Raw genomic sequence first — 13,961 nt, forward strand, 5'->3', positions numbered from 1 at the left:
TCACTTTGTCATCATTTATTACAACACAAAGAGCATGTTTTGTGTGCAAAGCTTCAGTGTACACTTTGATTTTCCTCCCTTTTGTGTTGGAAACAGTAAAAACAAGTTTTGGCTTCGTTAAAAATGTCTCCCTGCCTTTGGCAGGTCGCTCACAGTTTGGAGAACTGGATGAGGTTCCGGTTGATTTCCGCCACATTGCGACAACCTGCCATGACAAAATGGAGGCATTTCACAACCGAAGAAACACCTTCGCCGTCGTCATCGTCACGCCGACCGGTCGCACTCACCCGATAGAGCCATCGACAGGCGGAACTCGTCGTTTAGAATCTGCAGCACCTCCCTCACTCCTTCCTCCCCCTGAATATATAAAATAAAAATCTGTCTTCAGCGGAAAGGAATTTGACAGCATTGACGGACGGACACACGATGAGCGAGTGTACCTTGTACGCGAGGCCCCACACTGCCGGGCGTCCGATGAACACGCACTTGGCGCCCAAGGCCAGCGCTTTCAGCACATCGCTGCCCGTGCGGATGCCGCCGTCCAGGTAGACCTCGATGCGGCCCTGCACCGTGTCCACGATCTCAGATAGGGCGTCTATCTGTCGATGACAACAGAGACACTTGATGGCGCACTTTATGATGTGAAACCAGGTGAGATGAGACGAATGAATAATAATAGCAGACAGACAATGATGAATGAAATTTACCGAGGCCGGGCCGCCATCCAGCTGTCTCCCGCCGTGGTTAGACACGATGATGCCCTGGACGCCGTGTTCCACCGCCAGCTCGGCATCCTCCTTGGTCAGGATGCCCTTGATGATGATCGGCAGCCGCGTGATGGACTGCAGCCAGTAGATGTCCTTCCAGCTAATAGACGGGTCCAAGGTGTTGGCCGGGATCCCGTACTCCTCCGGTCCCGCCGTCTCCTGATGGCCGTGGGTTCCGTTTTTAGTCCATCATTTGTCAAATGGACTTTTTTGGTTGTGGCGTGATGTGCATGCGCATTTATCCTTATGAGACGCAGTAATAGGCCTTAGCCTAGACTGGATAATTTGTGCTAGCTTCAATGTTAGCATTTATTGTGTTCCTTGTTAGCCTGTGCCAAAATAATTGCCAAATATTTTGTTGTTTGTATGTTCAATTACCAATGTGAGATTTTCTTTGTGTTGCTGAGAAAACATGGCTCAAACGTACATTTACCTGAAAGACACCGTCAAAGTTCTTGACCTTGAGATGCGGCGGCAGCTTGAACTGGTTGCGGATGTCGTTGCGCCGCTTGCCCGTGTAGGGCACGTCGACGGTCAGCACCAGGGCCTTGAAGCCCAGCGCCTCCACTCGGTGCACGATCTGCTCCGACAGCTTGCGGTCGCGGTACACGTAGAGCTGGAACCAGCGGTAGCCGTTGGGCGCCGCCGCCACGATCTCCTCCACCGAGCAAGTGGAGTACGTGCTGGTGATGTAACATGTGTTTAGCGCCTCGGTGGCTGTGTAACGAGAGGGGGGGGGAGAGAAACAATGTTTATTACTCTTTAGACTGGTACTAACCAAACTAGCTACTACTAATAAACCCTAATTAGGCTCTCAAGTATCTACCAAACAAGCAAAAAGTATTCAAAACCCAGGCCACTTAACAAAGAAAGTAAATGCAATGAAATGCTGCCATCTAGCGGTGGAAATCGAAAGTCCATAGGGATATTCCTATAATGCAAGGGCACAGTCGTGTTGCGCAACAACCCACCTCTTGCTGTGGCCATCTCACCCTCATGCCACGCCAGACAATGGAAGGCGGTTGGGGCGATGCCCACCGGGAAGCTGATCTCCATACCCTGCACTGTAGTCTTGGTGTCACTCACAGACACGTCGCGTAGGATGCGAGGTCTCAGGCGGATCCTGGACATCAAGGGAGAACGTGAAGAAGAAAGTCACCCGACAGGATGTTGTAGCTCAAGGACTTGGTACCGCTTGTAGGCCAGCAGGTTGTCGTCTCGGGTGCAGCACTCGTCGGCTCCGGCGGCATAGTAGTCCCACGTGGCCTTGGACAGGTGCTCCTTGGCATATTCCTCAAAGTCTGTCAGGCATACCATGGCCATCTCGGCACACTGACCCCCCTCTCTGTGGGACATTAGCAACGACCCCCTCTCCGTGACATTGTACGATGAGAGGCGATTTTAAAAAGTTGTTCACTCACCGGTTGCAAATGCTCATTCTCTCTTTCGGCACAACTTCAACCCGCCTGACAGGGTCATAACCTGTCATCAAGAGACAAAAAAAAGAAAAAAATCTGAGCATCATCATTTCTTAACACATAGTACAAGTCTCATCACCTCTTTGGAACTCTATTTAAAAAATAAAAAAATAAAAAACAATATTATGAGTTATAGTTTGAGATTTGTCATTGTAGTTGATATTTTGATTTTTTTTTCCTAATTCAGCTAGTTTGCATTAATATTTAGAATAGTTTTTATTGGTTTTAGAGGAAAATTCTTTGTTTCAGTTTAGTTTTCATTCGATATTTGCAAAATGGTGTATTTGTCATGGCAGAAGGAAGAAGCACAACACGTTACCGTAACAAATAGTCCTCTCGACCGGGCACAACTGCAGATGATTTTGCTGTCTTCCGCCGACAACGGCATTGACGTTCTCTTCTTTGATTAATTTAGAAAAACTCCTAATGTATTTGTTCCTGTCAATCATACCTTACTTACTTAAACTCAGCTAATGTTTAGTAAACCCAGTCTTCCTGTGGCAGCACACACGCGCATATGTGTGTGTGTGTGTGAGAGAGAGAGAGCGAGAGGGCCGTAAAAGGTGTCAGTCAGGTGCTGAATGGCCGCTTGGTGACAGCACATTGTCCAGGTCAACTTCTAGAATACTTCAGTGTGTTACAAACAAGCTGCCTTTACTACTGTTGTTTCTTTTTCCTTTTCACCGTATAATCGTCTTTTTATCGTAACAACATATCATGTGAAAGTAAACCTGGCCGCTGTCAGCACTGAGGCGAATGAAATTCCAAAATGAGAAAGTCTTACCTTAGCCTGTTGTGCTGTCGGCGGCCTTCGGCGCTTCCGCTCTCATGTGACCAGGTCGTGTCAGAGGGCAGGCCCCCCTCGGTCCCCCACTTCATCACAGTGGGAAGCTCCTCCCCCTTACCCCTCATCAGCCATGCGTGGGCCTCCTTTTTTTGTCCTGGAAACCAGTAAGTGCACATTTCTGTTGGAGAATGACTGGACAGCACTTTGGATGGCTATAAAATACGATTCATCTCAAATGTGTGATTTATTTATTTTAAACGTAAAATACATTTGGTTTCTCATTTGATGGTTGGCAGGCCATGCGGTCAACTCATCAACCTTGACCTGAATGTTTGCGTGTGCAGTTTCCATGGTGCTCTGATGGGACATGAACAATGTCGGAATCTTTGGTGAGAGCACCTCGGTCGTTGCTCTCTTCATCTCGTCCCGCTTCCTCTATACTTTTCCCAGTCAGACGTGATGATTCAGTGGCGCTTCTAATCACCCGACTGGCTTTTGGTTGACGTCATTTAATAACCTGTTGCCACAACAACCACTAGGCTGTCCCGTTCGCACGTTCTGACACAGCGAATCTGAAAAAATAATGTCAAAGCATATGTAGAGGATGCCACAGCAAGTCCACCTAACCTGCGTTTCAATTTTGAAATTAGTAATTTGATTTGTAAGCAGACTCACATCAAAAGCAGTAAAACTCACTTGTGAGCTACAAAAAAAAAATCCTATAAATGAGAATATTAAATTGCCCGTTGAGAGTCACACGCACTTTGCAGGCATGACTATCAGCAGTCCTCAGACATTTTTAATGTGAGGTCTTTCTCGCTACATGTCTGCACGTGTGAATGAGTAGATCAAGGGGGCGGATTTTGGCTTTGGGGACTCTGGGGGTTATGTATCTGACTCCGTTTTCTGTGACTCACCAGCCAGAAATCCACTCTGGTGGGTAGAACACATGCAGACATGACAAATAGTGGCTTTCCACGGTTATGAAGTCATTGTAAAACAGCTGCCATTCCCTCGCAAGGTCAAATGAGGGGGAGGGGGGGGGGATGATTTGTTTGCCCAACTTCCTGCAGGGCTCCTTATCTGACTTGCAGTTTGATGTGTCGCGCTGATCTGTTCATTGCTACGCAGTGATTTTGGAAAATGTGTTCGTTTTGCCTTTATGTGTTTTATGGAGAGGAAGTAACTCGGTGAAATCACAACAACACAAAAACAGGGAGTCCTCGGTTTGCGGGGATCTGTTCCTATTACTAACCCCAGAAAAGACAATTATAGAAAATATTTGTATTGGAAAAAAAAGTCGTGGTGGGTTATAGAAAATCTGTGAGTAACTGACATGCCCCCAAATGGTTTGTAATTGCCTAGAAAAGTCACAGGATGGCAGCAAAAGCAACATGTCCAAATAAAACTCTTCAATTCACTCCAACACACTTTGACACCAAAATGCCACCAGATGGCGCCAAAACATTACTGTTTTGAATGCTGAACAATACCAAACACATTTTTCTTTTAATATTACACTCGACTGATACTCCAAATATTAAAAAACTAAAACTAATACAAAAGCTAGTAAAATCTTATCTTAAATGACACATTTTCAAAACAATATACACTAAGAATATTGCTCTAAAAGCTAATTAAACCCAATTTAAAATAAAAAAGTCAAACCAAAATAAAAACTTACGACAAATCCAAAACTATTCTAATCGTGTTTCATGCTATGCGCGGACCTCAAAATGTCATATTGCCAGTAAATATTTGTTTGAAAAAAACAACTTAACCGCGCGGAACTGACTGGCTAACCATGAAAGATCTACCGAAGAAGGTTCGGCGTGTGCTAATGACAGAGAGCTCGAGCGCTACTACTCATTTCCTTGCTTTGAATTAAAATCCTCCCTCAGCTGAAAATTGGGAGCATCCTACCAATTTTGTATTTTTAGTGCTCCCGAGCAAAATGTATCATAATCACAGACATGGGACTGATTTGTCTTTAATTCCCTCTGAAGACATTTCTTCTAACACAGGAAGTACTTTTTGAATAAAAGCCATTTTCTTTGGCTCTCCAAATAAGAACTCAAGTTAGTGTTACAGAAACCCCCCCCCCCCCCCCCCCCCCCCTCTACTGGGATCGGAGTGTTTAAGGCAACACAGTCTTTGGTTTGTTATTGCTGGCCCGTGATTCATAAAAGCGTTCACGTCACAAATGAACCATGACTTGCTCAAGCTAAATCCCACATTCGGACTTCAAGTTGGACTACACTGACATGACGACAGATATTTGCTTTATTGCTCAAATGAAATTTGAGGGTCTAATATGAGAGCGTGATATGAAATGAGAGTAGCGACGTAGAAGGTGAGAGCAGAGGATAATGTGGCATAAGATAAGATGGATAAGTGTGTGTTTATGTGAGAGTGTGTGATACAGAGTGTCTGGCAAACTTCCTGTATGGTCAAAATGGGAAAGCCCAATCTTTTTTTTTTTTTTTTACTTTGGTAATCCACAAACATTGCTTTATGACAATACGAGTTTGTAAAACCGGATTTAAAAAAAAATGGCGGCTTTTTGCAAACATGAGTTGTTTTGCACCTTAAAAACAAACATTTGAGATTATACAGTGCATGATTATACGGTTATTGATTTGATTTTTTTCTTTTTTATTATCTTCCAGTTTCTATCTGAAGATGGAATCCTGTGAGGATTTCAGGTCAATTATCCTCATTTGGTGCAATTACAGCAAATTTGCTGCTTCTTCTTCATGTAAACCAATGCAACACTGCATAAACACACACACACGTTTATTCTTTTTTTTTTTTTTCATTTTAACTTAGCAAACTGTAAATACTCCAACCAGAGCCGCAGTTATTAATTGTGGCGCATGAATCACTTTTAGCGGACATCATGTCTGGGCTGCGGAAACGTTCCATTTTGTTTGTTTACACGAGAGATAGAGAGCGAGAGAGGGCAAAGGGGAGCCCGGAGGATGGGGGAGAATGAAAAAGCCAGATAAGGCAAGACAAATGAGTCCTGCCGCTACTTTTAGGCCCTTTATTGAGAAGACCACGAGTTTCTTTGCAAGCCCTCGAATTAAATTGACTGACCTATTAACTTGGTCATCTTCATTAGCAAAATGTAAAACAAGATGGAAACAAGATGGCTCCCGCTCTCAGGTTCACTTGATCCATTTTGTGCAATGTTTTTGCCATATGTTTGGTCCTCTCGTGGTTCCCACACCTACCTGGAAAAAAAGAAAGTGGATGTGACAAAATGGAGCAACCAGCAATGCACTCAACAGATGCTCGTATTTGTGTTTCCACTCTCGAGTCGATTCGGTATAACGAGATGATCTCAGCGCCTCGTCCGGACGTTTATTTGATTTCATTGGAAGCCGGGACCGGCGTTTACAATTTTCAATTAGTTACACAACAGCGCGTTGGAAACTTTCTGCATCGTCATGACGAGCCTGTACGGCTATATAAAGCATATGCAACTGTTATTGAGAAAATAATATTTTGATTAGTGCGTTGGACGCCAAATGTGTGTGTGTGTGAGATAAACCCTTGCTGCTAGCAAGAGTTTGTTTGGAATCAGGCTCATTTTACAGCGGATACGTGTTGTTTCACAAAACAATTTGATAATGTTGGAGAGGCCGGGGGGCAGGCAGACAGCCCGGCCCGGCCCGTCCAAGTGCTGAGGACGATATCCATCTATGGTGGGAAAAGCGGAGCAGTCGAACAGAGCGGCTTGCAAAGTGGTGAATCACTCTTTTAATCACCGAGACTTTGGTAATTTGACACACAACTCCTTGATTTTTTTTTTTTTTTTTGCTGAGTCATGGCTTGTGTTTATCTTGGGCTGTTAAAGGGACCGCTTTCTATTCATTTTAAGTACTTTTTTTTATTTTAATCCATTTTGATAGAATTGTCAACATCTCTTCCTGTAGCGTGTCAAACTTTGAATTATTTTTCACTGACGCATTCATGGTTTTTCCGTCAAAATTTTAATCGGGTGGCTTTGCAATGAGCCGGCTGGTTGCTTTGAGTGGAACAGTCTGCACTGAAAAAAAAAAAAAGAAGATATTTGGAGGCAGGTCGCTGCACTGCATCAAAAGAACTGACCTGATTTATCAGTGTTGGGTCACTGGCCAGGTAGCTTCTAATCTTGTAACCTCCTCCCCCCCAAATATATGAAAGACACACAGACCCTTTGTTGACCCACACACAGTGGCGTCATCGCTGTCACGGGGCAGGAAACGCAACCCCCGACAAAGACTTAAGCGCATTGGAATCCCGACCGCTCAGCCGTGTTCAAGGACAACCAATGACGAAATTCCCTCGTCTCCTCAACCTTTCGATGCACTTCCATTCTTTCATCGGACATTTTCTCTCCTCTGACACCTGCCACCGTGCATTCAATGATGCCGGATGAAACACAATCCTTTGCCTTTATTTCTCCCCTCCATCATATATTACGTAAACGGAACGCACTGCCTCAAAATCGGGTCAGTGAAGGTATAGTCGGCCGGAAAAATCACGACATAAATGAGAACCAGTTGCTAACGTTCGCTACCGAAGTGACTCCATACAGCTGTTTGAATGTGTGTGTGTGTCGTTCTCCTGTTTCCACTCAAAAATGGAATGACTCATGCAGGTTCTGACGTAACCAACAGAGAGGTTCTTTTCCATCCACACTGTGCACCAAAGCAAAACTGCTTTTCCCCAATTAAATTCGTGTACTTTCAAAATGATTTCATGACAGAGGAACCTCCATTTTTGATTTCCTAGGATTCAGCTTTTTATTTATTTTTTTGCTCACGCATTGACGTCTAATAAAGAGGAAGACGACTAAGATGGAGTCGAGGTGCGTCTCTTGCTTACGCGCGCGGAGCCCGCTTACACAATTTGAGAAGATTTTTCCGAGAAGCGTTTCCTTACACTCCCTGCAACGGTTTCCCTTTTTTTCTGAACCATTCTGACTGTTTAGCACTTTGTTTACTTGTTTGGGAAAAGTTGAACGTGTTGACATGGGGACCTACTTTGGCGTTCATTCATATCAAACGGCTGTTTTGGGCATCTGTGATTGGATGAATGTCTTGTACAAAGATAGAAGCGCCGCCCTATCCAACATGTTCGTATTTTGACGTTAAAAGGAGCCAACTGAGTTGTGCGCGTGATGTGGAAAAAGGTCTGCCGTCTTTCTCCCTCCTAGCCTTTGCTCTGTCATTTTGAATCATGACTCGAGAGTTCCTTAGATGTGTAATGGGGTAACCATGGAAACCTCAATTTGAATCAAAACAAGCAAGCAAAAGATTTATACTCTTTTGCAGTGAAAGATTGGCGATATATAGAATCTAATTGACTATTAAGACGCAATAAATCCAAATATTAGCCTCACATCTGAATGATGATTATTTTAATCTTTTGGGAACAAATAGCTATCTCAAGAAATAAATTTTAAAAAATTTGCTCCAAGAGAAGGTCTGGCTCAGTTTTTACAGGGCCAGACAGAAGATAGCTCAGCTATTTTTGTGATGTTGTTCCCTTGGGCACACATACAAGTGCAAATGAGCACGATGAATACTTGCGAGTCAGACAGAGGACAACACATTGTCTAGTCCGTGCGTCTCTTTGTAAGCCCAAGACCATGTTTGCCTATTGAGCCGTCAACACGCATTTCTCAAGCTGCCAAAATGCGGCATCCTAAATCCCTTCATTTGCTACAATGAGCAGGAAAAAACTATATTTCACACAGTCTGCGAACAGATTCGCTGAATTAGTAAATTCATGCACGTGACCTTAAAATGTAAACTCGGCTTAGTCTAACTGCAGCGTTATTCAAAACGAAGCCAATTTGCCATTTTTGCTACAGATAGCAAGAAACAAACACGAGGTCCCGAAATTTAGCGGGCCAAATCTGGCCCAGGGGCCTTGAGTTTGACACCCGTGTTTAATCAGTATGACTGCAATTGCCAACAGTAAAACATGTTGCCACAAAATCCAATGTCACAACCTCAAGTGCGCGATGTAACTTCAAGGCAGATGTGGCACAAACAACACATTCCATTGATCCATTCCCGCTGTTGGACACAAGGTTCTGTTGGCGACACAACACGGAAAGTCACCCCCCACATCTTCGGAACACCGCGGAGCTCAACATCCCAATAGATTCGTGACCTGTCATCAGAGCATAAACCAGAATGTGGTGATGACATCACCGGTCGGTTTGTTTCTGGTACTGTCAGGGTGAGCAATGGGAATTGGGAGCAAATGAGTAAAGTGCAGATGCATTTTTAAGTAACCAAATTGGAGTCATATATATTTTTTTTAAAGGACCAGAGTGTACTCTCAAGAATTGAAAAGTTGTTTGCTTGGAGAAAGTCGCTGCTTAGTCTACTGAAGGGCTTTTTCAATTAAACGCGGCTTCCATCTGTGTATTATTCTTTGAAGCTCTAGATATGCACATATGGTTTCGTTTGTTTGCTCTGCAAAAGGCCTCATATGGTTTTGGGTTCAGACATTTTCGTCATTGATAAAGGGGCAGTCACTTTGAAGCAAAAAAAATGAAAATAGTTCAAAGAATAATACAGATGAGCATTTTTAAATGCTGACTATTACACTTTTACACGGAGATAAACAGTGGCGGTTACCATGGCAATAACACCGTTGACTTATTGCTTAGTGAAAATTTGAGGAAAAGGAAAAAAGTAGCCGAATGAGAAGACTGTGTCATCTTGAGACCAGGAACATAACGGTCATTTGCTGTACTTCCGGTCAAAATGTGTAACTTGGCAACATTACTTACATGTACTCCCTCTCCGTTAACGCAAGACTGCAAGCCAGAAATGAACCCCCTGAGAAGACACAATAATATGTCAAGTTTGGGCAATTAAACAGTGCATGTAGTTCATGAATCTGCATCACAGTGGGAAGAACACAGAGAGATTTACAGAGGCCCCGAGATAGCGAGTCCCGTTTTGGATGAATAAGTGTTGCAAATGTCGAGAGGTTTTTGCAGCTGTGACCTCTTTTGTCCCGCTTCTAAACTTTCTCATGATGACTTTTTATGCGCGTTGTGTAATGCACGTATTTTGTGATTTCTCCACATCAGCATAAAATGTAACCGGCTCTGCCCAAATTTCTCAAGATTATCCATTCTCACTTATTTTAAAAGGACAGAAATAATTCAACCTCTGACAATTCTATTATGGTTGCAACATAACTTGTCATTAATAATTGAGTGTAACCTTGTTAACTATTGTTTGCCAAGTCACTGTGAAAATATAGCAAATTACACGGAAATCTATACGAGGGGACACAAATATATATATAAAAAAATTTCCGAGACCAAACATTCAAAAACAAGAAACAAACAAGTTATGTTTTCCGGATTTTGTTGATGTAGTGAAATTCAACCGCAGTGCTTTTCGGAGGACAAAAGACATGAAAAATAGGGCAATACTTGTGGCATTCAATGTTGACATAGTCAGAAGCTCTTCCAAAGCATTTTTTTTCCCTGGCTGTGATTTCCACTATTGTTCTAGACAACACCATCCTGTGTGATTCAATCTGTTGGGAAATTACCTCGCTGGTTTAAAAAAAAAAAACCTACCCGTTTAAACACAAAAATGTGTTTTCATCGCCATGTCAAGCCACAACGCTCAATTCCCAGAGAATTGCTTCAAACTGGGATTTCTAGCTGGATTACTCAGAATTACAAAAGTGCAGTGGGTTGAATGTTTTGGCTTTTCATGGGCAAGTGATGACAAAGATTAAAGGTGTCGTGTCCAACTCTTAAAATAGATTTCAGCCCGACACAGGCATGAGCGATAATTGCAACGAACTTTCCATGAACATTTCATACATGTTAAAGTGAGCACTACAACTTCAACGCTTCATAGATATTCACATATTTAAGTATAACTTCAGAACAGAGGTAGTTGTACTTTATCAACATTCCACTGACCTGGATAAGGCAGGTAGAAAGCCGAAACAATTAAGTACGCCATTCGCGGACTCCATTGTCAGTTTGCGGTGAGTGACGTCACGCCAACCAATTCCCGCCTCATTACGGGTCACGACCCGGAACAATTCAATCAACGGCTTCTGATAATTTTTCTTTAATCACAAAGAAAATATTCTTGACAATTTTCTCATTGTATTAAATGTGAGTAGCAGTACAAATGAAGAAAAAAAAATACCATTATAGAAATTACTCCAATTTGTTTGAAAAAAAAGGTGACACTTCAGTGGTGTAACATGCACTCACATTCTTCATAACATAATTAATGTACTGTAATATTCATACAGTCCAAATGCAATGAGTTTTAAAAAAGCTGCTGAGGAATTCAGTTATACAAACAAAAAGTCAACAATTGAAATTGGCCCAAATGCAACAGTATTAATGACGACTTGGAACCTTGCATGAAATTCACTTAATTCACACCGTGAAGGCCAAACTGTCCAGATAAAGCCAGCCTGTACAGTCTCGGACTTCCCCAGAACTTGGATCAGGAAGAGTAATTGCTTTCCAGATAATCAAACATTGGGTTACTACTGGAGTCCTTCCAGATAGTGACACCATGTGACCCAATTCCTGCAGATGACATAACCTAATTGTAAAACCCAAAAGCTAACAATCGGCACAGTATCAGTGTCCTTCAGTGAGGGATTTTTTTTTATAGCCTATCATGTAACATTGTACTGTCTAAAGTTATATAAGTCAAAATCCATCCATCCATTCAGAGGTGCTTTACTTTGGTCAGATTTGATTAAATAACATGCACATGCACCCATACATATGCTACTGTTTTTTTAATTGACTTTGAGTAATTTTATGAATTCTACCTAGCAACAAATTTCCCGCTTAAGTTGTCACGTGACCAGAAATAAATCAATTAAACGCCCTCGCTAGCAAGGTTGCTATTCATCGGCAAAGTCTTCGCCGTTAAGTTTTCCTGACAAATGCGTTTGTGCTGATTCTACAACTTGAGAATTGATGGTGGGAGAACATTTTTATTTATAAGAAGCTTTTTGGGTATGAATTTGTTGAACTCGAAGGTTAATTTTCGCTCCGTTTAACTAACTTTTTCCCTCTGCCTGAAAGCAAAAACGAGTCTCCGTGATAAGCATTTTGCGTAAGTCACTATGGAAATGTTCCCCCTGATTGCGTGTGCGTGGGTTGTCGGTCTCTTGTTCGAACCTCCTCCCTCCTGCGTCCGGTTGCGACTCAGCCATGCCCAGTGAGATAAATCACTCCCACTCTCCGCTAACCTGCACACTGGGGCCGCGCACCACAGAGGGGCAGACCGTGCTCGCCGAATTCTGCTGTACTGGGAGTCCACTTTCTTCTCCGTCTCTGGTGACTTTTCAGGACAACATTTGCAAAGCATGTCCGGTAGAAGCATACCCGCCAGGGTGCTGCTTGCATTGTGCATCGGGACCGCGGTGCACTGCATGCCCAAGGGGAACCACAAGAACCGAAGACAGGCGCGACAGCATCACGTCCCGTCGGTGTCCCAGGGTAAGTTTGGGCTTTTTCCAGTCTGCTCACATATCAATTAAGTCATTTGTATCCATGTAACGATTTCCCAAGGAAGATGAACAACTGTGGTGTTAATGGGAGATGGAGATTGTGAACAAAGCCAACTGGTGGTGGGTGGCATTAGATCAAAAGTGGAAAAGCGGTTGTGCAAAATGATTTGTTACCGGGGGTCCTTTTAAATTCAAGTTAACACATCTTGAGGTACCTCCGCAGACAATGGAGAGTTTTATCTCACAATAAAATGACTTTTTTCAAGTATTGTTGTCCCAGTTACAAATGATTCATTACTGTCAGGGAACTTTTTGGATAACATTCACAGACAAGATTGTCTTGTCTGGTTAAAAATGATTTTCACCTAATTAACGGTGCATTAGAAGTTTGTTTCCACAGCACCAGGTATAGTGTTTAACGTTGCGTATGGCCCGAGCGTATTTTCCACTCACATTGCAGACAGATGGACTTTTCCCTTTTTTTTTCCAACGTCCGCTTATTGCTTCCAGCTTGTAGCAGCCTCCCAGCATTGTTTTACCTGCTTTCTTCTCGTGCCCTTACCAGATGGCTGCATAGAGAACGGTCATTTCTACAACATTAACGACCAGTGGGAGCGGCCGTACTTGGGCAGCACTCTGGTGTGCACTTGCAACGGAGTCGCCGGAATTAAGTGTGTAAGCAAGCCTGAAGGTGAGTTAGCATGTGTGTGCCTGCTGTGTTATTTTATCAGCAAGTCTTGTCTTTATTTATCTCGCTGTCTGAGACAAAACAAACACACCTTCTCCTCTTGTGTCCCCCCCTTCAGTTGAAGAAAGATGTCATGATAAGATCAACCAGCAGTACTACACTGTGGGAGAAACCTATGAGAGACCCAAGGATGGCATGATTTGGGATTGTACCTGCATCGGATCTGGCAGGGGCAAAATCAGCTGCACCATTGCCAGTGAGTTGGAAAACTTCCACAGGAAGTGCCACCATTAATTATTCACACCACCATGTTCCGGCTCAGCGGTTTTTAACAACTTGACCGATTTTTTAATTATTGGAGACCTCACACAGGATGAAGAAAAAAAAATCACGTGTTTTACTATCATTTTTTATAGTGTGTGGTGTAGTTACGCTGACGTGCAGCTGCTTCCACTTAGCCGTGCGGTTAAAAAATGGCACAAATGTCGAGTCTTTCTTTTTTTGGTGCAAGTGACACACACCGCCCCCCTGTCTGACTAGATCGTTGTCATGAGGACGGCGCTTCATATAAAATCGGAGACACCTGGAGGAGACCTCACGAGACAGGAGGCTACATGCTGGAGTGCGTCTGTCTGGGGAACGGCAAAGGAGAATGGACCTGCAAGCCTGTTGGTGAGTCATACACACACACACAAACACACACACTGGCTGAC

The 13,961-nt window shown here is 43.3% G+C and overlaps 2 protein-coding genes across 15 annotated transcripts in view; one reads left to right on the top strand and one right to left on the bottom strand.

Moving 5' to 3' along the window:
- hao2 (hydroxyacid oxidase 2 (long chain)) overlaps window positions 1-13,961 on the bottom strand; it is a 15,129-nt gene continuing 1,168 nt past the window's right edge. Inside the window, exons 1-13 of one of the 14 annotated variants that reach the window (XM_049727199.2) lie at window positions 10,993-11,120; window positions 9,832-9,880; window positions 9,040-9,123; window positions 6,132-6,264; window positions 3,030-3,186; window positions 2,189-2,249; window positions 1,960-2,112; window positions 1,739-1,890; window positions 1,195-1,484; window positions 708-926; window positions 441-599; window positions 288-357; window positions 1-205 (exon numbers count right to left, since the gene is read on the bottom strand). In XM_049727199.2, coding sequence (XP_049583156.1) covers window positions 150-205; window positions 288-357; window positions 441-599; window positions 708-926; window positions 1,195-1,484; window positions 1,739-1,890; window positions 1,960-2,112; window positions 2,189-2,205 — 1,116 coding nt within the window. In that variant the 5' untranslated portion in view covers window positions 2,206-2,249; window positions 3,030-3,186; window positions 6,132-6,264; ... (1 more) ...; window positions 9,832-9,880; window positions 10,993-11,120 and the 3' untranslated portion in view covers window positions 1-149. Of the gene's footprint in view, window positions 206-287; window positions 358-440; window positions 600-707; window positions 927-1,194; window positions 1,485-1,738; window positions 1,891-1,959; window positions 2,113-2,188; window positions 2,250-2,564; window positions 2,987-3,029; window positions 3,187-6,131; window positions 6,269-9,039; window positions 9,204-9,831; window positions 9,881-10,638; window positions 10,967-10,992; window positions 11,121-13,961 lie in introns of those variants that run through there. The other 13 variants (XM_049727195.2, XM_049727192.2, XM_049727189.2 and 10 more) reach the window with 13 other exon arrangements.
- Window positions 12,290-13,961, top strand: part of fn1a (fibronectin 1a) — a 19,845-nt gene continuing 18,173 nt past the window's right edge. Inside the window, exons 1-4 of the mRNA XM_049727181.2 lie at window positions 12,290-12,549; window positions 13,126-13,251; window positions 13,367-13,504; window positions 13,789-13,920. Coding sequence (XP_049583138.1) covers window positions 12,417-12,549; window positions 13,126-13,251; window positions 13,367-13,504; window positions 13,789-13,920 — 529 coding nt within the window. The 5' untranslated portion in view covers window positions 12,290-12,416. The remainder of the gene's footprint in view (window positions 12,550-13,125; window positions 13,252-13,366; window positions 13,505-13,788; window positions 13,921-13,961) is intronic.

Source organism: Syngnathus scovelli, chromosome 8 (genome assembly GCF_024217435.2).
Source record: "Syngnathus scovelli strain Florida chromosome 8, RoL_Ssco_1.2, whole genome shotgun sequence".
NCBI lineage: Eukaryota > Metazoa > Chordata > Actinopteri > Syngnathiformes > Syngnathidae > Syngnathus > Syngnathus scovelli.